Consider the following 26,994-nt stretch of genomic DNA (forward strand, 5'->3'; position numbering starts at 1 on the left):
AGTGTGCTGGAGATGTTTGTCCTGAAAATGCATAGCTTATTCTAGAAGTTTCAATAGCTAGGTAATAGAAACGGGCTTTTGGCTCCCAAGAAGGAGTGGGGAAGTCTTTGTGATTTGGCATTCGGAATGCAGTTAATACTTTTGGTACTGAGGAAAAGAGAAATCTCCCCTTCTCTGTGTGCTCCCCCTCCATCCCACTTTGTACAAAAGCAGAAATCACTTCCAATTTGTGAGGAAAGAGGTGCTTGGATTCCTCATTGTCCATGGATTCCTCATTGTCCATGCTATCAGATAGCTGCAACACACCTTGGAAACATTGGGAGGAGAATTTTTTCCCCTTTAAATGAAGGATTAAAATCTGGAATGCAACTAGGCTGCAAAATCAGAGAATAAGCAGATTATGTGCTGATTTGCATGGCCACAGAATTGTGTTTACATACACAGCTTTAGTCAGTGGTTAATAGTCATGTTAACTCATATAGTGTTAGTTGCCTTTTACTAATTCCCCATGTAAATACCAAAACCGATGAATGTTGTGAATTTTAAAGCTTGATTTGACTAAAGTCATCATTATATGGCTAGCCTCACCTCTCTCCCATTTCTGGTCTCTGAATGCACTCCGTCAGGTGTCAGGCCTCATGCCTTTACTTATCCTAGAGTGTAATTCTGTAATTTTCCCACTCATAGTCTGGGCCCAGGACTACAGTATTCTGCAGGTCCAACTGAATTTGGACACTGGAGTTCCAACTTTCGGGAGTCTGTGACCAGTGATAAACTATAATTAGACAGCCTTCTTAAAACGAAATAATTTTGTTTTTAGCAATATGCCTCTTCTTTGAGTAGTGTCCCTATGGGTGCTCCTACTTCAGGTGCACATGCACCTCTTAAGGCCTTGATCGGAGATTTTTCTTTAGTGTCCGTATGTCCTGCATATGTTCCCTATGTCTCCTCATATTGGACACCAAGGCTATATAAGAGTGCGGGAGGCAAACTGCCCTCAATTCCTTGTCAACCTCTGCCTGAGATGGAGCCTTAACGTGTCTGCCTTGAGTGTGCCTCAGCTGTCTTTTATTCTGCATTTCTATAGTTCATTAGGATCAGGTAGTACAGTAAGTTGTTAGTGATAGTTATAGTTAGAGGTAAGTAGTAAGAGGATTGTTTTGTTTCTCTCTCACCTCAGGGAGCCTTATTTTCCTGGCCAGGCATTGCCTGGCTCACCAGGTTTTAAACACTGCCCTTCTCCTGCCTAGAGGTTATACTTGTTAGCAACGGCCACTCCAAGTGTGTCAGTTGCTTTGGGGGAGTCCCATGTCTCTCAAAAGTGCCACTTCTGCCTGGCCCTCAAATCCAGGGCAAGGAAAAACAGGAATGTGAAACTCAGGACTATTGATGATGGAATGCTTCCTTTGACCAGCTTCTGAGGCAGGTCAGGAGGACCCCTGTAGATCTGTCTCAACATATACAGCACCTCTTCAACCTTGGAGGAGGCTTCCCCTAAGAAAGGAAAGACCTTGGAGGCTTCAGAGAAGACCTCCAAAAAGAGGAGCATGTAGACCAGGGGTAGGCAACCTATGGCACGTGTGCCGAAGGCGGCACGTGAGCTGATTTTCAGTGGCACTTACACTGCCCAGGTCCTGGCTACCAGTCCGGGGGTCTCTGCATTTTAATTTAATTTTAAATGAAGCTTCTTAAACATTTTAAACCCCTTATTTACTTTACATACAACAATAGTTTAGTTATATATTATAGACTTATAGAACGAGACCTTCTAAAAATGTTAAAATGTGTGACTGGCACGTGAAACCTTAAATTAGAGTGAATAAATGAAGACTCGGCACCCCACTGCTGAAAGGTTGCTGACCCCTGATGTAGACTCATCGTAAGGAGCCAGCACCGAAAAAGCTCAGCTCCCCTGTGATAATTATGGTCTCTGAAGCCTCAGCCTCTTGGCTCAGTACTGTTGAGTCAAATGACTCCTCCTCCAGTACTGGCAGGGCCAGAAAGACCCAAAACTAACAGCTCCAACAGGGCCTCAGTACCTTCTACCAGGGACAACGATGGCAAGCATAAACACGAGAGCTCTACATAGATACAGAATTTGTATCCGCATCTGATCTGTGATCCACAAAAATGGTCTGTGGATATAAAGCGGATATCTGCAGATTTGAAGGGCTCTACTAAGCATGCAACAGTACCAGACACCGTGGGTACCTGCATCTGCACACCCCCCATTACAACAATATTAGCTTTGTCTGCTGCATCCTTGGCTCCCACATCAGTACTGATCCCCTACATGGTACCACAAGAATTCTGCTACACTAAGGATCTGTCTGTAATGGATGAACCAGCCTCCCAACTTCTCCTGGGTATCCAAGCATCTCTCGTTACTGAGACTCTGATCTCCAGACTGCCAGCTTCCTCCAGTACCACAGAACTCGCCACCCTTTTCTGCAGGTGCTTCTGCATTGGATGATATTGAGGAGGATGAATGAGACTTCCAGTTACAGAAGATACAATTTATAGACATGTCTTTGGACTCGTTGACAGCCAGGGCCCACTTTCCCTTAGACAGATTCCTAACTTTGTCAGGTGTGGTGTGGGTAATTCAGGGGAGCTCTCGGACCACAATAAGGAACTGTCTTCAGTTCCTGGAACACACATCAGCCTGCACCTTTGTGACTGATCATGCAAGGCTGTGCCTCCACAGCTTCCAGGGCTGGCTCAGAATGACCTATTCTCCAGTCAGATGCACCTTGGACAGAGAGATGATGGTTTTTGAACAAGTGAGGAATTCCCCAGACTTGTGAAAAGATCAACTCGACATCTGTGCAGGTGTTCCTTTGTTGCTCACCTCCATCCATACCTTTAACTATAGATGCATCACTGTTGGAATGATGCAGTACTTTAATTTGTAAGTATTTGCAACATTTCTGAAAAATGAATTCTGCATTTGAGTCTAAACCTGCTGCCGTAAAGTCAGTTGCTCTTGACTTAAATGAGGGCAGGAGCAGCCCCTTATTCGGTTACGACTCTATCTTCACACTCAGTAACAGCTTATGCACCATTTGGCAGTGGTCACTCCTGAAATGTTGTGCGTTTCATGCTCCTTGTTTTTGTATCCCTGCATCCACTGGTGGAATCATCATTACCTTAAACGTGTCCTGTTTTCAGAAGATCCCTTTCTGGTCATCAGGTGGCAGCATGAATTCCAGTTAGTGCATTTTTTTTCCTATTTACTCTAATTTTAGAAATTGGAAAAGATAATTTCATGGCTTTGGCTATACAGTAACTGAGCACGAAGCCTAACGAATGCTCAAGAGGCAGACCTGATTTACAAGAACCCCTTATGCTGACTGTGGAGGTGAGAATGGCAGCATTGTCCTACTCCAATCCTGATTGAATTGGGGCCCACCCACGGGCTTGTGTGTGGGTGAACACAGATACCCGGGCAGCAAAATCTTCAAACAGGACAGGGTTACAATTACAGGCAGCCAAGATGACTTCTGGGCCAGGTCGGTAGCCCCCAGCCCATGGGAGTTCCCCCGCCATCATTCACATCATGAGGCAAATAAGCTCAAATAGCTCCAGTACCAGGAGACACAGACCCGTGATTGGAAAAGTTTGTGAGGCTGGGAAGGGCTTATGCTCTCTGTGGCCACAGATGTTTGTGGTAGATGAATCAGAGAATACGGGAGGGTTAAGGAGGGTGACCTTGTTTGTGCATGAATAGCTAGCTAGGTGATGTGGGGCTTATTGATTGATTGTGCTTAATGTTTTGTGTACATTTAAAAAAAAAAAAAAGGAAACTCACCTTCACAGTAATCAGCTATGCCTATCCAGGGGCCTATCAGACTCACCTGCTTCTGTGCAGCATGGAATTCGTGAGAATTGAGCTGGGAGCCTGGCACACCTGAGTTAGCATCCCCTTTCGGTGCCTCCATAAAATGTGGATAATATTTAACGGTTATGAGGATTCATTAGCTAATATTTACTTCTAAGATTCATAGTACTATAAAAGTTGCTAAGTATTTTCCTGGTTGACGTTATATAAGTTTATCCCTCTCAAGGCTGTGTTAAATCAAAACTCCATTTTATGTAATGTAGGCCCTCATTAATTATTACTCTCCCTCCTTGTGGATTTGATGTCTCTTCACACATTATACATAGAATCAGCCTCTCATATTATGAAAACTATGTATTATTTTGATCTGTGATCTCTGAACCTGTCTGAATTTTCAGTTGCTTAAGTTAGTGAAATGTGTTCATTATGGTACCTGAAAAATATTACACTAATCCTGACATTGTCACCTGGTGTAACTTTATGTAAGGACTCCTCACATAGCGTCTATACTCGGGCAATACCAGTGCCTATGTGACTTTTTTGCATTATAAATAGTACCGTGAACCATGCACCAAGTTGGGAGAATCAGTAAGGGCAACCGAGTCCATCCAGACTCTAACACTGTCATCACTGCAGCTTCCATTGCAATTTATTTTAATGACAAGAATCCTTTCATTTGAACGGTTCCAAGTGCCAGCAGTGGAGGTTGTGCTGCGGACCACTGGCAGGTTCCTGAGGTGAAGGAGTTAATCTGTTTGGTGAGGATGGAATCTGAGATTCTAGTGCTCCACTGCAGAGTTTGGCTTCCCAAAGGATGCCGTTTATTGTTTCTTGAATGACACCCAGTGCTGATGTCTGAATTTTGCCTGATAAGCCGCTGGCAGAATCTATAGTTGCCTGAGTGGAAAAAGTGCACCCAAGTGTGTTAATTCTCTGTTTGTTGCTTCTTTGTCTAATCTTGTGTGTAAAAACTGGAAACACTGACCATTGAAGATGCCTTGTTCTTTGAGTACATTTCTTCTGCAACAGCATTTCTGAAACACTGGTCTTGTTTGCTTCTACCTCTATCTCCTCCCTCTTAATCATAAGAGCAGTGTGACTCAGAATGACTACAGTCACTTATTATTTCTGTATTTATAGTCCATTACTGTAGTATAGCAAAGCAGTCCTGCTATTTGGTTAGCCTTTTCCCTTCCATATGAAAGAGGTCATCAGTACCCGATAGTGCTTCTAAAGTCATGGTTTTCATTAACTACAGTTTCTTATATTGAGTTTACAGTAGAGGGCTCTGTTCAGGATATGGGTATAATGGTTTAGAAAAGGCAAACTAGTAATTCCTCTGGAATTCCCTTGATACTTTCCCTTCTCGGCCAAAGTTATTCCCATCACAAGTGCTACCTATTTGCAACTTCAGCATCCATGTTCATGTCCTATCTTGTATCCTTGTGACTCACTGATGGATTTTCCCTGTGCCCCCATTGCATGTTTGTAGCTTTCTTTACTAATCCCCAAAGAGTGTGTAGCATCACTGCCAGTGTTGTCTATAGTCACATTTGGCACAGACTTCTCTACCACATGCCTCAACTCCATGTCTGTTCAGCAATTCATTGTTTATGATGCATCAGAAAAGCCCTAAGAAACTTAACCTGTCTCCCTTGTGGTACAGCTGACTTGTCTTGGACTGGGACAAGAGGTCTTTTATACACTGGGTCGGTGGTTCCTGGGGTCTGAACAGCTCACTCTGGAGAACCAGACAAACATGCTTCCTGGAGACACTGAGTGTACAGCCTGAGATGAGGTTATTAAGAGCAGGTCGAACAAACATCTGTCTGAGACGATCTGGACCAGTGATACTCACACTGAAGCTCTCTAGTTGCAAGTGGCTCTTTAATGTGTCTCCTGCTGCTCTTTGCAGCACATGATATTAAGACACTGTGTGATTTAGTTATTAACCAGTCTAAGTTATTAACCTATTGTAGTTGATAAAATACTTGCTCAGTCATTTTGCTGTGAGAATTCTATATACACACTAAATATTTCCCTGTCAGACTGTTTCAATAGGACTATATAGTACTAGAGTAAATGAAACAATGAAATTCATGCCACTGTAGCTCTTTTGGGTGATGCTGATTACTAATTTGGCTCCTGAACCACTGAGTATCACTGACCTAGATAATATTTAGTCCTGCATCAGTGGAGGGGACTGGACTAGATGACCTACTGCAGTCCCACGTTTCTGTTATTTCAGGATGGTACATGCCCTCAGCTCCCCTTGAAGTTAAGCTAAAGTAATAACATTATTATTGACTATTCCTACGAAGACTCATTATGTAAATTAATATCCAGGGCCGCTCTCACCTAAGTACGTCAACTTCACCATCTTTTGTGCAATCACTTTTAAATAACTTGTCATCTCTACATGGTCTTTTCCTGCCCCCTCTATACATAAACTGAGAGGTAACCCATTATATGCAGGGGGAAAGAAGGTTTAATTTCCAAAATGTTCTTTTACACAGCTCAAGGTATGGTATATAGACCTTTCATAAATAAACAATGTAAGATTTTTGTGAAAGAACCAAGCAGAGTCATACTGGGCCCTAGGTAGGGAACATTCAGCTTTTTTTTCAAAGTAGACAGATGATATTTGGAGGTCAAAGAGAGAACTTGTTTCTTTTCCAGCATGAGACAAGACAGACATGTATAAATTCTTCCAAACTATAAAAATCAAAGCTGAACTTCAGTTTCTTGCAAAACAAAAATCAAGTATATTTGTCTAACACGTGTCTATAGAGGACCTTGGCTATGTTGCTATACATATTCAGGTCATTACCAACGTAGTGGCAAGGTTTATTTCCATACTATTTTAAAGTGGGAATCCTGGACATGTGAATTTTCTCTTGCTGGATGTTATGTATCTACACTTAAATATCTTGCTACATTTGTATGTTACATGTATTTATAAAAAAATTAATTACAAAAATGTTTTATGATTTACAGTTATGATGCAAAAATGTCTATAACTGATTCCACAGTTAAGAAGAACTTATACCCCATATACTTGTTGTTGATGTCAGGAATTGAGAATTAATTACTTCTCCATCTAAACTTAATGTATTTATTTCATAGTTTTTAGTGATGGAATTTCAAATTTCAACTTAAGTGACAAGCCTTACGTAAACTCTAATCATGCTGGTATTTATACATAAAATGTTATGTAGTAACCTCTGTACTTACAGCAATGGAATAAACAAATGAACCTTTCCGAATGAATAGTTTGCTTTTTATAGTGCTCAAACACTGATGTGAACATGGATTTAAAATAACAAATGTTGCTTTAATATGTTTTGTACAGTAGATGTAGATATAAAAGTTTCTTCAAAATAATTTCACAGATATCACTAAACATTCCATAGCTGTAACAGAAGCACCTAAGAGTCTTCTTGTTTATTTATAGTTATACATAGTTAAAATATATTACACTTTTGAAAGTATTTTAAATCACTGAATAGCTTTGCTAGCATCTTAATACGTCACATGAGAGTAAAAGGCAGTCCACATTCATGATGTAAATATATAGTAAGATAAGGTTGGGGTTCTTTTTTTTACATCTAATTAAGTCATTACTCATGTCCTCAAGATAACCATGGTGATGAGACCTGAAAGATGAGAAATGAAAAACAGTTTAGTTTAACTGAATAAAACATTCAAAGTAGAGGTCTAACAGTTGCCTGTCACAGGCCAGAAAACAAGATAAGAGTGCATAAATCTACAGTGTGAAATTTTACATATATTTCACTTAAAATATTTTATAGGAATAACTTTCAAATATTACTCAACCATGACTGGCTTAATCAGAATCAATGTTTGTTTAAAATGTTAGTTCTAAAGAACTAATCATGTCTAGATCATCCAGTCTGAACAGATCCAGAGACTTCAGTGCCAGAAGCGATGCACGTTCAGTGAACAATTATGGATCAGATTGTCTGGAAATTAACCTATTGTTGCTAGTTAGAGTCTGTGCAGGGACTGTCTTACTCTGCATGTGCAGTACTTAGGACAATGAGGCACTGATCTTGGTCGAGGCCTTTAGGTGCTTTTCTAATATAAATATTGCTGGCACCACCTAAACTAAGTAACTGAAACCTTGTTTTCATTTCAGCTCAGTGCATTTAACAGCACCTTTGTTTGTAGACAGTTATGTGGGCAGCTTGACTTCCTGTCATCACTCACACAATGCGGGAAGTTCCCTCAGACTTGTCCCCAGCACCCATCAGAGTGTGCAACCAGCAGCAGAGCGACAGTCAACGGGGAGGTGCCTAAATGTGTTTGGCACTGTTGCACTTGTATCTATCGCTACCTCCACTGCCAAAGGCCTTCCCCTATCAGCGGGGAGCAGATTTAAGAGAAGTGTCAAACTTGATTTTTTACAAATAGGTTCTCTAGCACTAATCATGCAACCTTCAACTGCTCCCGGTATTAACGCTGAACTGCTGACACTACACTTAAACCTGAAATGAACCTACCCCGTTTGGCAGATTTTGTTTGACTTGGTTTGCTTGACCCTACTTGTCTGACTAGCCCAGGTTCTGAAACAGAGAATATATTCAAGTCCAGACTGCAAGCGCAGAGCACCTCATGCTGCACTTGGTGAGCCCTGTAATTGTTCAGTAGTAACTGACAGATGGTGGAGCGAGCTGAGTCCAAAGGCAGCTAAACACAGAGCTGCAAGTAAAGTAGTGCTCCATGAACCAAAAACTATACTTCCGCTGGAATGCTCATATCCTCTGCCTCAGCACATCTTTAAAGTGGAAATCCAGGTAACTCTGAGATTACTCTATCGGTCATAGGAAAATTTGCTGGACATTGAGAGTTTCATATCATCCAGGGGTTAAAATTAGTTAACCAATAGCTTAAAAAACCCCTTGCTGCGGTGAAAGTATCAAAGGAGGTTAAAACTCTGCACCTAAACAGTAGTCCGCCTGAATGCAGATCAGTCACAATGTGCTGGTGTTGGCCTGCTGCTGCCATCCAATGTCCTAAGTTGCGGGTTCTGTTTAAGAGGTCCAGGATTGAGAATTCATGGAGCACAGTTGCAGGAGTACTTTCCCTTTGATAAGCACTTCAACCATTCACAAACCTCAACTTGTTCTTCAGACTATGGTCTGGTCTACGCTACACAGTTACGCTGACGTAAGGCAGCTTATGTTGACCTAATGATGTCAGTGTCTACACTACAGCCTTGCTCCTGCCGATGTAAGTGCCCTACTACACGACAAAAGACCTCCACCTCCTCGAGAGGCGTAGGGCTTATGTCGGTGTTGTTAGGGCAATGCAGTGTCTGTGTAGACACTGCATTCCTTACACTGGCTGTTGGCAGGAGCCATGAAATTGTCAAGAAAACCAGGCAGCTAGAATCCAGCTGCTCTCACACTTCCCTGGAGAGCTGGGTGGCTGGACCCCACTCCCCGCTGGAAGCCCAGCAGCCTTATCAATTTCATGGCTTCCTGAGGGGCCCAAGGCAGCTTCCTCCCCGCTCCTGGCATGGAACGGGGAATGGAGGGGTGGGGCAACCTGCCGGGAGCCCAGCAGGAGCTGCCAGCGGAGCTGAGAGACCGGGCTCTCAGCTCCACACACTGCCCCTCTTACGTCCATGGAAGTGCTCTGGTGAGGACGCGCACCACCGACCCAAGGAGGGTAGTGTGGACACAGTAATTACTAGTTTCAGAGTAACAGCCGTGTTAGTCTGTATCCGCAAAAAGAACAGGAGTACTTGTGGCACCTTAGAGACTAACAAATTTATTAGAGCATAAGCTTTCGTGGACTACAGCCCACTTCTTCGGATGCATGCTCTAATAAATTTGTTAGTCTCTAAGGTGCCACAAGTACTCCTGTTCTTCTTTTTACAGTAATTATTGTGGTGGCTGTAAGTCAACCTAATAGGTCGACATATTTCTAGTGTAAACATACCCTCTAGCAGGCACTAGCATAGAAAGTTATGACTTCCAGAATTGGCGAGAACCTGAGCTTATCTAACTCATTTCACAACACCAAATACTGGGTTTATTAAATAGTGCATAATGGCCACTTACGCCATGTATCAGGGGACCATGTAAGGCATTTAACTAAAAAAAGTGACTATGAACTAAAAGCAAAGACGCTTTTCTCTTTCCCACCAACCCACCTAGTTACTACAGGTATAAGCCTGAGAAGAGAAGATGCACCATCCTCTCTCCGTGGCAACAGATGTACACTTTGGACAAGCAACCATCCCACTAGCATCACCTCAATCAGATCTAGCCTAAGTTTCACGCTGCTCATCCTCATTTTAGTCCTGATCTCAGCCAGGCAATAGGAAAGCAGAGAGCGAGTCCAATGCTACCTTCCTTTTAAGTCAGCATTGGTTGCTGATGAGTAACACAAGGCGCTCTCTCCATGAGATAAGGGGCTGCCTTCTCACTCCTGCCATTGTAAGGAGCAAGTCACAGGTTTGGGAATCAGACACAGGCGTTGTCCCTGTCCATTCACCCTTTAAGTGCAGTTCTGTTTCTCATTACTAAAAGCTAGGGTAAAAGGGAGACAGCTCTTCACGTTAGATCTCTTCTGGGTTAGAGGGGATGAAGAGAAGGAATTTCCAATATCAATAGATAAGATGACAACTACAATTTTACAGTGTACAAGTCCTGGCAAATAATCCATAGGAAACAGCAATGTATTCCAATAGCTTTCTTTGACAAATGAGGTGGAGTAGACGCCTATACGCTAGGTTCCTGTTCTGAGGGTCAAATAAGACACTTGTCCAGAACACTTACATTGCTAATGGTGAGGGCTTCTGTCTCAACACCAGCGAGTACTACTGTGACCTTCTATGTTAAGTACAAGTGGAGATGGAACCGAATGAAATTAGTCTTGATCGTGGCCCCGAGACATGAAAGTACATCTTCTCATCAAGCCAGTAGTGAATTTCACAGAAGTTCCTTTGATCGACACTGACTCCAGTAGAGACTGGAAAAAAGCTGTTTAAAAAATCCTTTTCAAAACACTTACCTAAAACATAAGCAGCTACTAACTTTTGATTCACACTTAAATGGAGGTAGAGAGGCACCAAGGATTCCACTTCCCCCAGTGTCGGTAGCATTAGTGCTCCAATGCATACTATTCCCAGGAAGACTGTTAGTAAACTAGGTCCCGATGAGGCAGATCTGTTTTCTGAAAAATAAAATGGCATTCATTGCAATGAAAGTCTGCAGCACTTCAACTTTAAATGTTCTGCATTCTGGAAAAACGTTTATAGTGCACGTGTGTGAGACGTTGCATTTGTCATGCCCCTATGGTGACCTCCTCTACACTCTGCCCATTTCTCCAACTCTGCTGGGATTCATTTTAACATTTCAAATCACCAGCCCACTTTCAAACATCCTTTTTCGTAAAGGAAGACAATTACGAACACGTTTCCTTCTTTTCCCTATCTCCAGTGCTGAACTCACGCTACTGGGAGGTGCAGGGTCTTTGATCCCATGGCACGATTATGGTCTAACAGCCCATGATATCGCTGGAGAGCTGGGAATCCACAAAGGCCACTGATGTAAGGCATTTGTTTCCAGCGCTCTTTATTCGGATATCAACGTAATCACAACATGATGATTACAGAAGAGCTGTTTTGGACACGTTTTAGAAAACGTTGCTTATGATCCTCTCTCCTCTTGATGCCTGTAGAGTTAGGCTCATGGGGAGAAGGCAGCCTGGCTTACAGACTCGGAGTGAGGAAAAATAATACCAAAATATTCTTAAAAATTCCTCCTAAAACATTTTAGTTGTTCCTGAAAAATGTGTAGTATAAACAAAACACATGTTGTAATATAAGGGGGTGACCTGCACCACATGTTCACGGCTATCTCTGTAGCACATTTAACCCAAACATACTAATAAAACCTTTCAACAGTGGGACACCATGTAGTTTCTTTTTAGTGAATGATGCTGGATTAATATCACAGGTAAGATTGCAGTTCTGTGGCCCAATTTACAGACTTGGAGACAAAGGTACAATGAATTTATTATTTATATAGGGTGATACAAAGATGCTATCTCCCTGAAAAAAAAATCCGGAAAATAACTCAATAATAAGGCTTTCTTATGGATTAAGACAAAGGAATAAACACTATCCCTCGCGTTCTATGGAAGCAATCTAGGTTAGGTAGGTTTTCTACAACACCTCTCTTCCCTCAGAGGAACTGTAACTATTATGTTTTGTTAAGCTCCTTTTATGACAACTTTGATAACTCTTCACATTACCAGTGAAAGTGACGCTTGATTATGGTAAGAACCTCAGATGTCTGCCTCACTTTAATCATTTTGTACCGCCCAGAAGCGAAGTACCCGAAAACTAAGTCAAATGTCAAGTATTGCTTGAGCAATCAATTAATATGCAGATTCTAAGCTAACAAAATCAGGTGCACCTATAGATATGGCTTACAAGCATGCTCTCCCCTCACGGAAAAAAAATCTTACATTTTCAGTGTAACAGTGAATTAAAGAAATTGTCATTGAATATAAAATTATTCAAAACCCATATCCGTTTAAAGGGAAAGGCATAAATAAATAATCGGGATCCAAATGTACAGAACTGGTTGGACTCCCGGCTGCAAGCAGAAGTTGGTCTTGGCTAGGACATATAACACGCACCACCTAAAACTCTAGTGCACCAAATTGCAATTAGCATCTGCTAGTTGGCAAATTGAACCTGCCTGGATTAGCTTCCCCTAGGCTTCAACTTGACCAGCTCACAGGTCTGCACTAGGCTAGCTAACACATTCTTAGAGAAAACACCACTGTTTCCACTCATCTAGACATACCAGAGAAGACGAGGAAGCAGAAATGGCCAGGTCATTTTTTTTTTTAAATCATTTACATATAGCCAGGAGGTTGTGACTATTTCTTTCAGGTGAGGACCTTGCAATTCTCACCGATGTTTGCAATATGCGCTACATGGAGCTACACTTTAAAGCCGTCCAGAAATGCAGGCTGGCGCAGAATGCAGCACACACGTGGTAAGTGAAGTACCTTACTTCAAACACATTAAACCAGCACACCGTGATCTGTACGGGCTGCCTATTGGTTTCTGGATGAAGTTTAAGGTGCTGATATTGACTTACAATGCCCTAAATGTTTTCGGCACTGAGAGACTGCCTCTGTCTGTGTGCTACTATGTCTGAGACCAGCAGAAGCCCTTGAGCTGCAGCCATGTTGGTATAAGCAAGAAGGGTCTGTTGGCTGGACGTTCTCAGCGAGGGCTCTGCAGCGTTCGAATTCACTCCCCCACTTGGTCCTGGATCAATTGCCTTCAGGGTACATTGCAAACTCATCTTTTTCCCAGGCATTTTCAGTGCTGAAAGGGGGGGGAGGGTTGGAGCTTGGAAGCTGCCCAGCTTGCTGTTGGTGGATTATACTGAATTTTACTGCTGCACTTTCCGGGTATTCTTTGTGCCGTATTGCTCAGTTATGTTCAGGGGCCCTAAGGGCTAAGACTCCCCGAGCACCCCCTGTTCTACAGCGGTGGGGCTGCTCCCTGGTCTGAGGCAGACACTTGGAATGTGGCTTCACAGCGCTGCCCAAGCCCATCCCTTCCCCGGCGCTGGAGTCTGACAGCTCATTACTATAGACATGGCAATGGGATGGTTCAGCAATGTTTGGGGATGTGCCAAGCACACCGACTCCATTCCCTGGCTTATTAGGGCACAGGCTCTTCCACGGCTGACAGGCAGCAAGGGAAGAATATTTAAAGGGGCGGCACAGCCTGAAGAAGTCTCCCTTTATTTACAGCTCGAGAACAGAGCTCAGCCAGGAATAGGCAGCAGGCTCCCTTCGGCCAAAAAAGTTCCCCCCTTCTCAACTGCGATCAAGGGAGAAGAGTAGAATTGGCACGTGCCAGCTTAAAGAAGCCCCCCAACCCTAAATAGGCAGGATCCCTGACAACTGTCCCTTTTCAGTGCTCAGGGTAGAAGAGCCCCTCTCCTGCATAAAAGGTTTGGATTTCAAACTAAAATCCCAGCACCGTCTTCCTCCTCCTGATGGACCTGCACCTGCACTATGGCTGTCTAACACCACTGATCCAGTAGGGGGCAGTGATTCGGCCACTAGAGCCCATTTTCTAACAACACACAAGGTCCAATGGTGCCAAAAGAAGAGAATGCAGACAAGGATAGAACCCTATTCTTAGCACACCTTACTGGTTGTAGTACAGTAGGTAACTGTTCAAAGGCTCTAGAAACACCTTGGATTACCCCTCCCCCCCCCTTTTTTTTTTTTAACAAGTTACTGGTATGTTGGAGTCTGAAAGATCTTCATGCAGAATCTTTAGAGCCATTAGCATTTAGCCAAGGTTTATACCTAGGTTTCTGAAGTATGGATTCAAAGCATACATGAAAATGGCTCCTGTTTTCTAAACTGATTTTGCAGTTCTCAGAGGCATGCCAGCAATGCTGGTCCCCTTTTAACCCTATCAATCAGATGTTCTTAGTTTGCAGGTTTGCATACTCGTTATACTGTCCCTTTGCTCTGTCTGCTCCATTCTTGTTAGCAAATATGGTATGGTAGCAAACTAGATTCTTATGCACCGGCATGCCATATTGCATCAGCTCACTGGTCCATATAATCTAATATTCGGTTTCAAACAGTGGCCTGTACCAGATGCTTCAGAGGAAGGCACAAGGAATCCTGTAATGAAATAGCCTGACCACAGCAAAGTTTCTTCCCAATCTCCGTCAATTAGTGGTTGATTTATAACCTGAGGCATAAGAGATCATGTATGTGTCTGATTCAAATCCCATTGAAGTCAATGGAAACTCACCATTGGGTTTTTGGGATCAGACCTAAACCTGTTTTTTTTTGTTTGTTTTTTTTAAACTATCAAGTGGGAACACTCATGGTTACAATATCTTTTTTTAAAATTGTACAAAGATACATTCCACTGAAGAACATAACTGTCCCCTGCCAATTTGGGACTTACATCATGTAGAGAGAGTTGGTCACTCTTTTGTTTTAACAAGAGGAATTCTCTCATGCATCACATTTCAGAAAAGATGTGGACAAACTGGAGAATGTCCAGAGGAGAGCAATGAAAAGGTCTAGAAAACATGAACTATGAAGAAAGATTGAAAAAATTGGGTTTGTTTAGTCTGGAGAAGAGGAGAGACATGACAATAGTTTTCAATTACATAAAAGGTTGTTGCAAGAAGGAGGGTGAAAAATTGTTCTCATTAACCTCTGAAGATAGGACGAGAAGCAATGGGCTTAAATTGCAGCAAGGTCGCTTAAGCTGGACATTAGGAAAAACTTCCTAACTGTCAGGGTGGTTAAGCACTGGAATAAAATTACTTAGGGAGGCTGTGGAATCTCCATCACTGGAGATTTTTAAGAGCAGGTTAGACAAACACCTGTCAGGGTTGGTCTAGATAATACTTAGTCCTGCCATGAGTGCAGGGGACTGGACTAGATGACCTGTTGAGGTCCCTTCCAGTCCTACACTGCTATAATTCTATGCAAAGTTACCTAGGGTGGGATTCACAAGCGGGACTTAGTCATTCTCTCTCTGGGCCACTGTATAGTTAATTATTATACAAAGTGGGCAGCTTCGATAGGAGAGATCTGCCCCACAGCAGAGTGATTATGGATTCCCTTGGAAAGTGGGAGACCCAAGTTCAAATCCCTGCTCCATGTCATGTGGGGAGAACTTGAATCCAGGTCTCCCACATCCTGAGCACTCTAACTACTGAGATAAAGGTTATAAGGGGGACCCTACCCTCACCATTTTGTGTGGGTTTAGACATGCCCTAAGCCAGTGGTTCTCAACCTTTCCAGTCTACTGTATCCCTTTTAGGAGTCTGATTTGTATTGTGTACCCCAAGTTTTACCTGACTTAAACTACTTGCTTACAAAATTAGACATAAAAATACAAAAAAGTGTCACAGCACATTGTTGCTGAAAAATTGCTTACGGTCTCATTTTGTCTGTATGAAATTTTAGTTTGTACTGTCTTCACTAGAGCTTTTTATGTAGCCTGTTTGAAAACTAGGCAAATATCTAGATGAGTTGATGTACCCCCTCAAAGACCTCTGCATACCCCCAGGGGTACGTGTACCCCTGGTTGAGAACCACTGCCCGAAGCACACCTATCAGATTAGGCCCTGAAGGCAAGAGAGGCAGGGGAATCCCTATTTTGTGAATCCTGCTGGGGCACAGGTGAGTTAGGCACGCAGCTGCTGGGCAGTGTCAGTACTTTAATGGTGGAAACATAGGAGCCATGGGATTCTAGACACCTCTACAGGGTTAGGTGGCAGCTGTGCAGGGCTGTTGTGCAAGCCAGTGGTGCCTAAATGTTGGACTTAGAAGACAACAAAACAATCAATGAGGTAACAAGCCTTCTCGCCCTGCCACCCCTAATTTGCAAGAGCTCATGCTTCAGCCATGGCTGCTGTTACATCACCTACTCTCTATACTAGTGCACGTGCATAGCAGATATTTGTAACTCCCCTTTTCTGTACATTTCAGAGGTAAAAACATGGCACACAAGAAGTGCCATGTGTGGAAAGTGTCGGACTGTATCTGCTGCTGGTCAGGAGGTGGAGGATTGAAGTTCTGAGACAGACAAAAATACATGTGGAGACACACTTTGAGAGAACAAATTAGTCTCCAAGGGCATGGTCCTGCAATCCTTTTGTAGCCACATCTCCTGGATCAGTTGGAATTTGCTTGTGTAGTAGGATTGGACCCTTAAAAGACACATTACGCAAATGAACAAAACTCGGATAGCCCATGTAACTTTAGGGGCAAATGGTAGTTTATAGCTCTCTCATTTGACTAAAGAGGACATAAGCAAGAGAGCAATAGCGTGGGCTCTCGAGCACCATAACCACTCTTAACAATAACCAGTGTACTCTTACAAGAAAGTAAAAATGGAGTTAATTTAGACTATCTTCCTTATAGTGTAACCTCTTTCCAGTCATTTCAGCTGGACCAAACGGTTTGTTCTAGAAGAGGGCTAGGTAAGACTTTAACTACCTGGTTGACACAAAGTCTGCTCAAAAAAGACACTTTCAGCCAGGTGTTCTTTTATTCTTTTTTCCTCTTCTTCCTTTTGCTGTTGCTCTTTTGCAGATGGAAGTAGTGTAGCAATGACTTCTTTCCGCCCTAATGCTTTCCTCTGGCTTTGTTCAGACACTTGGAGACGGAATTTGTCTATCACGCCATAGTGACAAGCCCGAACGTCTCTGTGACGAATCACACTGTAGATTTAAAAAAAAAAAAAAAAAAAAATTATGCAATTCTTTTAGAAGCTAAAATAATTATATTCACAATCACAAAAGTATTAGGGGCATCTTCAAAAGCAAAACCCAACCACTCTAAGAGTTTCAGCTAGATACGTAGTTAAATTTTGCAGATCTTTTCACTGCTCTGTGGATACATCTCTTACATTCTGTTGAGAAACCTGCAACTGACTTGTATGGGTAGACCCCTGCATCTATGCAGAGCCCCTTTCAAGAGATTCATCTGCATGGTTTCAACTGCAAGGCGGGGGTCAGGATACTTATATTATGCCCACGACCACTATCTGAACACCCAAAATGATGCAGTTCTATAGTACTTCATGTCAAGTCTCACACAGGACCCATAAAGAGCAAAGCTTAACTAAATCTCTTCCGTACCTTTCTTCTACGAACAGCAGTTTGTTCACTTGGGTCTTCACTAAAACAACGAGGAGTCCGGTGGCACCTTAAAGACGAACAGATTTATTTGGGCATAAGCTTTCATGGGTAAAAACCCACTTCTTCAGATGCAAATAAATCTGTAAATCTTTACGGTGCCACCGGACTCCTTGTTGTTTTTGTGGATACAGACTAACACGGCTACCCCCGTTATTTGGGTCTTCACTGTACCTATAAATAATTATAAAAATGCATGTGTACTTCGTTTTAAAATCCCACAATATTTAGCCATCATAATGGGTATTGTAACTATTTTTGTCCAAAATGCAAATTATTTACTTGAATGACCATAAAAACCTTTTGAGAGATCTTAAGTGCTACTAAGAGAAAATCCATATTTAAGCCAGTTAGCTTCAGGAAATGTGCAGTCTGACAAGTTTCAGCCCAGAGCAAGCTGCAAACTCCTAAGAATAAAGGTTTCTAACTACACTGGCATTGGGTAGTGCCATTTTAACACTGTTCCAGGAAACTTGTCACTTCACCATTCTACTACTGCACAAACCTCCATGATGTCTGCATTTTGGACTGAATTTTAAGAAACTGGATTTTGTGATCACATTAAGATACCTAGTATTTTAATAACAAGCCTTTGTGGGTATGCCTAAAATTAACATGTAGTTTAAGCAGGGCTTTCAAAAGGGAACAGAGAATGACAGAGGTTTGAAATACATCAGCCTGTAAACGATATGCTTACTGAACATAGGAGCTTCTTCGTAACCTCAGAAGCAAATGAGATTGGCCATGATGGAGTTTCATCAAGTAAATTTATTTCACCTGTGGCTAGGCAACTGCCACTTGGTGAAGAGTGGGCTCTGTCTTGAGTAGATCACTGAGCAACAAAGGTTTGACCCTGCAGTCCTTACTCGGGTATGCACTTTTGCTCATGTCAGAGCTGCAGCTTCAAGCCTTTGATTTTTATTTTAAGACTTCTTGTGTTGCTTTAAATTCTTTTCTATTGTTAGTACCATGCTTCTATGCATCAGTATTAGCACAGCATTACGTAAAGATTCTGTTTGAGCATACACAGTTACTGTCAAGCAAATAGATGTTTCTCTACAGACCCATATAAACAGATACATTCTCCTGTTTCTTACTGGAGAGCACTGCATAATTAGAAGCGCTGTAGAATATTGGTTTATCTGGCAAAGGGCCATATGTATACAACACAGTTCATATCCTAACCTTACAGCAATAAACATAGTTCCAAGAACGTTACCCATACTGAGACAACATCCCCCAAAACGGGGTCGGGTATTTGCTGCTGAAAAAATATTCTTGGAGACCTAACTAAGGAAACTAATATTTTCTGAGATGGACCCAAAGATAATCAATCAAAATTCCATAAAGATCAGATAGAGACCAGAATGACTCACTGAATTACAGTAATAGAAACATTCCATGCACTGGTATGTGTTGATCATTTTTGTGCCTTTAACAGGATTGCTATCCCTACCCACTGATGCTTTTTAATGGGAAGTGCTAGTTGGCTACTCCCTTGAAATTCCCAATCACTCCTGATGAGGCCAGTGCCACAGTACCAGATTGGTGCCTCATATCAGAGTAGTGTCATTTGCTTTGCAGAGAACCAAAAGTTCATTACAAGTAGGTCTTTCGTTAATGGCATTTATTGGCCAGAAAATATAAAGAATGCTTTTTGGGGTAAATAAATGTTTAATCAGAAAACCCAATTTTCTTTTTCTTTTTATTTATTTATTTTGGATACTTCATGCTCATGAGACACACACTGCAGCCTTGAAGTCATGTAGATCAGCATGAAGCTAACTTACAGAAGCTGAAACATGTCAGGCTATTTTGAATTAAATGACTATTTACCAATTTTTTCTGCTCTGAATTACAGCAGTCACTACTGATAAATCATGGTTAAAGCAAAAAACCAGAAGCCTTATTTAACATTTGGGGATTTCGAAGGTAACGCTTAACTGCGCATCAGTCCTTCTCTGCGAGTGAGTTGGGGTCAAGGAAGGAGAAGAGAGATTAAAAAAATGGTAGGCAAGAGTATCTTCACTGAACAGGGCAGCAGAAGTATACTCACTACGTTATATGGCCCATGGAAAGCATGCATATTAGAATTTCACAGATTCTCACTTTGCCAATCTGCAAATAATTCTCACCCCAAAAATCAAGCCTGGTGATCTCACCCATCTTAGCAAAAAAAACCTTACATTATAGCAAAGTATTCTAGGGTGCTTCATATTAGTACGACTTACTTTTAAAACTATACCATAGGATCTATTTATTAGCACTCTATTGTTTATTCATATTTACACAAGTAAAAAGGGGCACCTATCCAATGCCCCTGCCATAAAGTACAAAAACGGGGGAAAGAGCCAAGAGAACGCAGAACTATGAGATTGTTAAACGAGTACTGTACACTTGCCAAAATAATTTTACAACTTACATTTTGTGATTCAGTGTCCTTGATTCACTGTTTGTTGACTTTTCTTGCTAATTCATAAAATTTAGCAGCATACAATGTGTCTCTGCTCATTAATACACCTCTACCCCGATAGAACTCTGTCCTCGGGAGCCAAAAAAATCTTACTGTGTTATAGGTGAAACCGCGTTATATCGAACTTGCTTTCATCGGCCAGAGTGTGCAGCCCCGCCCCGCCAGAGTGCTGCTTTACCGTGTTATATCCGAATTCGTGTTATATCGGGGTAGAGGTATATAGCAGGTTTTACCAGATTAAAGCAGGAATTTACTTTATATAGTAAAGTATTTAATTTTCTCTGGCTAATTTAGAATTACCAAGCAACTTGCGTAAGCACTAAGATATTTTAATGTTTAACAAAATGTGAATGATGTAGTGGGACTAGAGGTTAACATTTTCTGATGTATAGTTTAAAATGTGCCTTTTAAATACTAGCTGAGGTTTAGACATACAATTAGCTGATGTAGTTATTCAAATCTTCAACAGTTAAGGAGAACTGAGCTATTTTTACTTACATATCAACACAACACTGAGGCTTCACTGCACCTGCAGCATCGACAACAACATATTTATTTGGAGTTGTACAAAGAACTGAAATGAAAAGGACACTGGTGGTTACATGGTATAAACCAGAAGCAATACAAATTTTAATAAACAAACAGAGGGTGGTAAAAGACAAATCTGAATTTTTGCATAACACGATAGTTTTCATAACTTATGTTTGTTATATAAACTACAGGTAGACTGATAAAGGAAACCTTAAATTAAACTGAACCTAAGAAACCCACCTTTGAATTTTAAGGCAAACTCATAGGGGTTATATAGAGTCAACACCTGTTTGTGTGTTGACTGGTCATCTGCATAAAATATAAGCTCCGTAGGAAACACAAAAACAGGAAGATTTCCTTCCACTAACTCTGGCTGTCTTTTTTGTTGCTGCATTGGCACCGAATCCTTCCTGCTGCTTCTTCTGCTCTTATGATTTTGTATCCCAAACAGACTTCTGGTTTTGAGTCATTTAAGAATTCCAACGCATTTTGGCAATTCTGCAGAAGAAAGGAAATGGAATGATGATTGTGTTTGTTTTCACAAATCCATAGATAGAACCGAATCATACAGCAGATGATACATAGATACAGCGCTTGACATTTGGTTTTGAGCTTGTTTATAATTATTTTAAGTGCCTTCAAAAATGTTTAAACTAACATAACTCTACTCATCTTTGACATTTTGTTTTCATCCATTTTAAAAACTGCAATAAAGAATATGCCTTCCTTTCAGTATTATTATTTGTATTGCTGTTGTGCCTCAGTCATGGACCAGGACCCACTGTGCTAAGGGCTCTACAAACACAGAACAAAAAGACAGCAAAGAGCTTATAACCTGAGTATAAGACAAGAGACACCAGGTGGATCAAGGCAGACAGACAGGAGAGTACAAGGAAACAATGAGATAATATTGGTCAACATGACAACACACCAGCGGACTAACTGAAACATCCCAAGGTACAGTACGATATGTTATGTATCATGTTTGTATGAGAGCCAGGTCACAGTGCAAAGATTCAGAACAAAAGAATCAGGAAGACCTTCATTCTTTGTCTAATTGCACCTCTGAAGTCTGATCATAATAGTATTTCAGTGTAAAAGCAGTGAATTAAAAATCAAGTAGGATGTATAAGATATTTGTCATTATTCAATAGTACAGGGTAGGTTTTGGAATTTTCCTCACATTTACGGATGCTAAATTTGTAGTTATTATTTAAGTTGACATTAAGAATGATTGTTTTTCCCAGTGTGTAACCAAAATATCTTTTTCCCCCTCCAGATTTTTCAAGTTCATTTCAGGAATCTCAATCCAAACAAAACAAAAAACAAAACCCCATAACCTGTTCATATCACACTTCCAAATGTAATTTATAAGATAAAAATAAGGCCCCAATCCTGCAAATATTTATACAGATGCTTGCCTTTATGCGCTAAGTAATTCCACTGTAGTGAACAAGCCTATTCACAGTGCATGATGTTATGCAGGTGTTTAAGTCTTTGCAGGATTGTGGCCTAAAATAGTATTTCACTATGTTTTCTACAGGCTAAGAGTCCCAGGAGGACACCAAGAGTCTGACTGGAGACTCTTAGGCTGAGTGTACACTAGGCAATGTTAATTTAAAATCCCACGTGGCTGTCACCCATGGAGATGAGGCTCCTAGTGGTTTCCAGCATTTTACCACCACATCAACTAAACCTGTTTACTCACGTGCAGCCTAACTGGTGGTTGCACCGTGGGAATTTTGTTTCTAGAATTCCCTAGTGCAGACACAGCCCTAATGCTATGGATGGTAAATAAATGCCTCATTTTCTGTTTTAAATCAGGAAATTACATTTCAAAGTGCCAATATTTTATATCAGAGCTAATTTTCACAAAACTTCAGCTTTTGATACCTAAACATCCAAAAGGGACTAAAATCACTAGTACATGCTCTACCCAATGTACAGAATTTAGTTCTGGTTCAAGATGTAAAAACTTTTTTTAAATATATATTAATTTATTTTTAAAAATTCTCCAAAGAGTAGGTGCATATTGTCCTTCCCAAAGACTAACTGTTCTTATTCCGGTATCTTTTTTTCCTAAAATCCAATCTCCTTTCAGAACCCAGGATTACTTTCTAGTAGACTAGAATGCTAATTATATTCTTTTGATAACAAATCCCTGATGAGGATATTCCTGACTGATGTTCTAATTCTTTTTCAAAACACTTTTTAACTAGGCTACATATCAGCAAATGGCAATTTAGATTCTGTGCTCTTCTCAGAATTTTGGTAAATACTTTTTGTTTCAGAAGAGATGAATAAGCTCTGCAATTATTTTGCACAGCAAGTCTAATTAGTAGGACTTGAGCATCTTAATGTGCTATTGCTAAATAATATTCACAGTTTCATTCAAACATACAAGAACTGTATCAGGGTCTAGCTTGAAAGAATGCCAGCTCACAGGAATACAAAACCGTTTTCAAATCAACTATTTCTTACAGGCAAAAGAAGAGAGAATTCTAGGAAAAGCTAATTATAGTGCAATATACAGTAAGCAATTCAAGAACATAAGAAATAAGATACTAAAAGCTCTCATTAATATAAAATCTACATATATGCATTTGGCTAAACTGCACAAAAGATTTTTTTCTAATGATTGTTTTAAACATACTTACTACATTACTGAATAACTAACAGAAAATACATTTTTGGATATTTTGAAATATTTTATTGGATTACTAAAGTTCCAAAAAATGTGATTCTTTATTCTTCAATTACATTTTATTATTGTTTCTTTTTATTTTAACACATGCATTGGATTCATTGCAGATTCCCTGATCCTACCTCAACTCCAAATGTCATGTTTTTTTCTTTGTTTTTTTAAATATACATATGCATCATGCTCTTGCTTCCACTTGTCATTTATTGGCTGGGTAAAAAGTTATCATTCAAACTGGTATCAATGGAAAGTGGTAAGTTTTCACCAATATGAAGGACAAGGCAGGTGTACACTAGACTTTTGCGTCATAGCAACATCAGTTAGGAACGTGACTTTTTTTTGTGACAATGCTTTACTGGCAAAAGCCTTTATGATGATAGTTATACTAGCATAAAAGCTCTTTTGCTAGTATAACTTATTATGCTTGCTGAATCAGTATAAACTAAACTAGTAAAAGCACTTTTTATAAGCTACATCTATACTGAAGGGTTTGCTGGTATAAATACAATACCTAGGTCTTATAGAGTACTTTTCATAGTAGATTTCAAAGTGCTTTAGAAAAGAGGTCTATAACTGCAAAGCTCATTAGAATCAAAGGGACTATTAACAACACACAAAGCTAAGCATGGGCATAAATCTTTGCAGGATCAGGGCCTAAGGCTTCCTGCAAACTAATCCACACAGGTGGACTCAGTGACGTCAATGAGACTCTGCAGGTGCAAGGATCCTCTTGCACACAGCTCATATCAGCTTAGCAGTGTTAGCTGTTTTGCCAACAGACTATACAGTATGACAGCTACTCTACACTGATGCCTTTCCAGCTCAATAAAGGAATCTTCCTCCATAAAGTACCTAAAAGTACACTGCTTGTGTCATGATAGCACTCCTTTGCCAGCATTTCCCTTAGAAACCCCTTTTTACAAGAGGTTTTAACTTGGCAGAGAAAAGCTGGACTAAAATGTAACTTATTTCTCCAAGCATAGAACTTTGATTTTTGGCTACTTTTTAGTTTAATAAAAAAGTGAAAATAAAATCAAGAAGTTTTCAAATTTAAGATTCTGTTCTATTCATGTTCTTATAACCAGCTCATCACCATGGTTTCTGTGCATAGTCTATACTCCTTTTTTGTATTCAGGAGTACAAATGGCTTTTTTTTTTTTTAAAGGGGGAAATTGGGGAAGCAATTTATTCAGAACAATGAGCTAATCTTTAAAAAGACCTTAATATGTACATTACTTTTCTGAGATTTTGAACTGCACATCTCTGATTTAAGAAGTCTTGTTACAATGTAATACATACAAGGCATTACACTGGAGCTATCGTTTACTAGCTCAGTGGTTTTTCAGCCCTAGGGGTCCGCAGACTATGTCTAAGATTTTCAAAAGCGTCTGACCTCCATTCAAGATTTTTTAGGAGTCCACAAATGAAAAAAGGTTGAAAACCACTGTACTAGCTAAATAATGCTTATTGTAAAAGTTGTCCCCATTGATAAACTGTGTCAAGTTCCAAAATATGATCCAGATATGGACATGTTTTCATTATGTATATAGACAGTAAGACACAGTCCCTTCTGAATCATTACAGACTAAAAGACCAGTAAGAAATTCTTGTCCTTTCAGATTTGTCAAGAAATCCAATACAGTTTGAGGTTAAAGTTAAGTATTAAAATTGATGAGCTGTTGGAATCTCATTCTATTTGTTTATTTATCAGGGTAATTTTAGATGGCCTTAATATATACTTACACAATCTACATGTTAAACTTCCTGTAATTACTTGGGAGGGAGAGTTATCTAGTGATTAGAGCACAGAATCAGAAGTCAGGACAGCTAGGTTCTACTATTTCTAGCTGTCATTGACTCATTGTATGATCTTGAGCAAATCAGTTAACCTCTCTGTGCCTCGGATTGTTAACTAAAGGCCTCAGTTCATCAGCAAGGTACTGAAGTGTGTATGTTGTCCCATTTAAATCTATGGGGCTACTCAGAAGCATATTTTGCAGATGGGGAGCCAAAATGGTTGTACTACTATTTACCTACCTCACATGGCACTGTGAAATGCAAGTAATACTTGCAAGGTGCTTTGAGATCTAATAATCCCAAAGTATTATCTATTACATCATATTAATGAGATACTAGTAGCATGATTTATTGTGTCCAATTTTATAAGTTTCTGCAGGAATTCTTTCACTTGAAAGATATTTTAAATGATGAATGCTACAAATTATACTTTGATAAAATTAGCTAGGTCACAAAGACAAAAACAAGAAAATACTAAATAACACTTGCGCACAATTTCTGATCCATTCTGTTTTAGTTAGGAAATGCAGGATTTTCAATAATGTAAATCAATCTCAACCTGAATTTCCTTATTTTTGTGGTGCTTACAATATTTTTAAATGGAAATTGGGTATGTTAATACTGTACGTTGTTGTTTTTCCTGGTCAGGTAAAGCTGTCAATCAGGAAAAAAGAAATCCAAGCATCTCTGAGAAACTGATTTTTGAGTTGGGCTAGCTGGGGGGAAAAAAATCTGTTTTTCCTAAACATACTAATGAGACAAAGAGAGTCCATCTTGGCCAACCCTTTGTGTACCACTGTCCTTAACATTGTTCCTTGACAAAGAGTTGGTCTGACTGTAATGCCTCAGCGGGGGCACGAGAAGGGGAAGTATTGGCACACGCTAACTTTTACAAAATATGTTCCAGCAGGAAAGCTATGGCATAATCAGCTCGCCCCTCGCTGCCCCGCTCCCCAGTTCGAGCCCTGCCCTTCTGCGTTTCGGAGACGTCCCAGCTCTTGATTGCCTAGATCGGGGCGAACACAGAGTAAAACAGCCGAACCCAGCGGAGGGGCGAGCTGAGGATGAGGGGTTCAGATTCCCTCTCCCTTGCACGAGGAACGGGCCGGCTGGGGTGACCTCCCAACCCTTTCCTCCTTCACCCCAGGCAAGTGGCAGCCGGCAGCGAGGCCCGTCCCAGCCTGGCTGCTGCTCTCCGGACCCCGCTGGGTGCCTGTGGCCGGGAGGGGACGGGTACGGCTCCCCGGGGGCCAGCGGCCGGCTCGGGGGCAGCTCCCTGTCCCGGCTCGGGGGCAGCCCGGCTCCGGAGCGCCCCCGCGCGGCGGCTCTGCGGCTGCTCCACGTGAGCGTGTTTACAGCGGCCGGAGGAGGTTGATGTGCCGGGACCTGTCAACAGCGGGGCGGGGGGGGGCTCCGCGGCCAGAGCCCGACCCAGCGCTGCCCGGGGTCCCGGCCCTCTGCACCCGCCCGCGAGGCCCGGAGCTGCCGCTGCCCAGCCGCCCCCCGGGAGCGCGGCTCCAACCGGGGGGGCGGGGGGATAGGACACCCCCCCCCGGGGGCCCGGATCCGAGCTGCCTCGGGCGGGCAGCCCCCGTCCCTGCCCCACTCCCGGGGATCCCGCCGCCCCCGCCGCCGCCGCGCCCGGCCTGTCAGAAGCGGGGATCGCAGCCCGCCGCCGCCGCCGCCTCGGGCCGGGGGGAGCCGCGGAACCCCCAGGCCCTGCCCCGGCTCCCGCACTCACCCCTCGGGGCCCGCCGGGTCCTGGCTCGCCGGCCGGCTGCCTGTGGGGAGCCCCTTTGTCAGCCCCCCCCCTCCCCGCCGCCCGACACTGCAGGAAGCGTCGTCGCTATGGCTGCCGGGATCGTGGCTGACTCGCGCCCCCCCCCTCCGAGTGACG

General features: G+C 41.7%; 1 protein-coding gene across 1 annotated transcript; it reads right to left on the reverse strand.

Annotated features, from left to right (window-relative positions):
* Window positions 1–6,942: 6,942 nt before the first annotated feature.
* Window positions 6,943–26,973, reverse strand: MOSPD1 (motile sperm domain containing 1). Its single transcript, XM_034781461.1, has 6 exons — window positions 26,839–26,973; window positions 20,840–21,097; window positions 20,567–20,642; window positions 16,895–17,118; window positions 10,886–11,047; window positions 6,943–7,497 (listed from the first exon to the last, which is right to left on the reverse strand). The coding sequence occupies exons 2-6, from the start codon at window positions 20,991–20,993 to the stop codon at window positions 7,466–7,468; spliced, it is 648 nt and encodes a 215-aa protein (XP_034637352.1). The 5' UTR covers window positions 20,994–21,097; window positions 26,839–26,973; the 3' UTR covers window positions 6,943–7,465.
* Between the last annotated feature and the right edge of the window lie 21 nt (window positions 26,974–26,994).

The sequence above is a fragment of the Trachemys scripta genome, chromosome 9, assembly GCF_013100865.1.
Source record: "Trachemys scripta elegans isolate TJP31775 chromosome 9, CAS_Tse_1.0, whole genome shotgun sequence".
Classification (NCBI taxonomy): Eukaryota; Metazoa; Chordata; order Testudines; family Emydidae; genus Trachemys; species Trachemys scripta.

What these genes read in the sequence shown, in the direction of transcription:
- MOSPD1 (XM_034781461.1), bottom strand. Translation starts at nt 20,993, where the DNA reads ATGCAGCAACAAAAAAGACAGCCAGAGTTAGTGGAAGGAAATCTTCCT. An exon ending in GCAGACTTTGTGTCAACCAG is followed by an intron (nt 11,048 to 16,894) that starts GTAGTTAAAGTC and finishes TTTATTTTTCAG; the next exon opens with AAAACAGATCTGCCTCATCG. An exon ending in AGTAGCTGCTTATGTTTTAG is followed by an intron (nt 7,498 to 10,885) that starts GTAAGTGTTTTG and finishes CTCATCTTTCAG; the next exon opens with GTCTCATCACCATGGTTATC.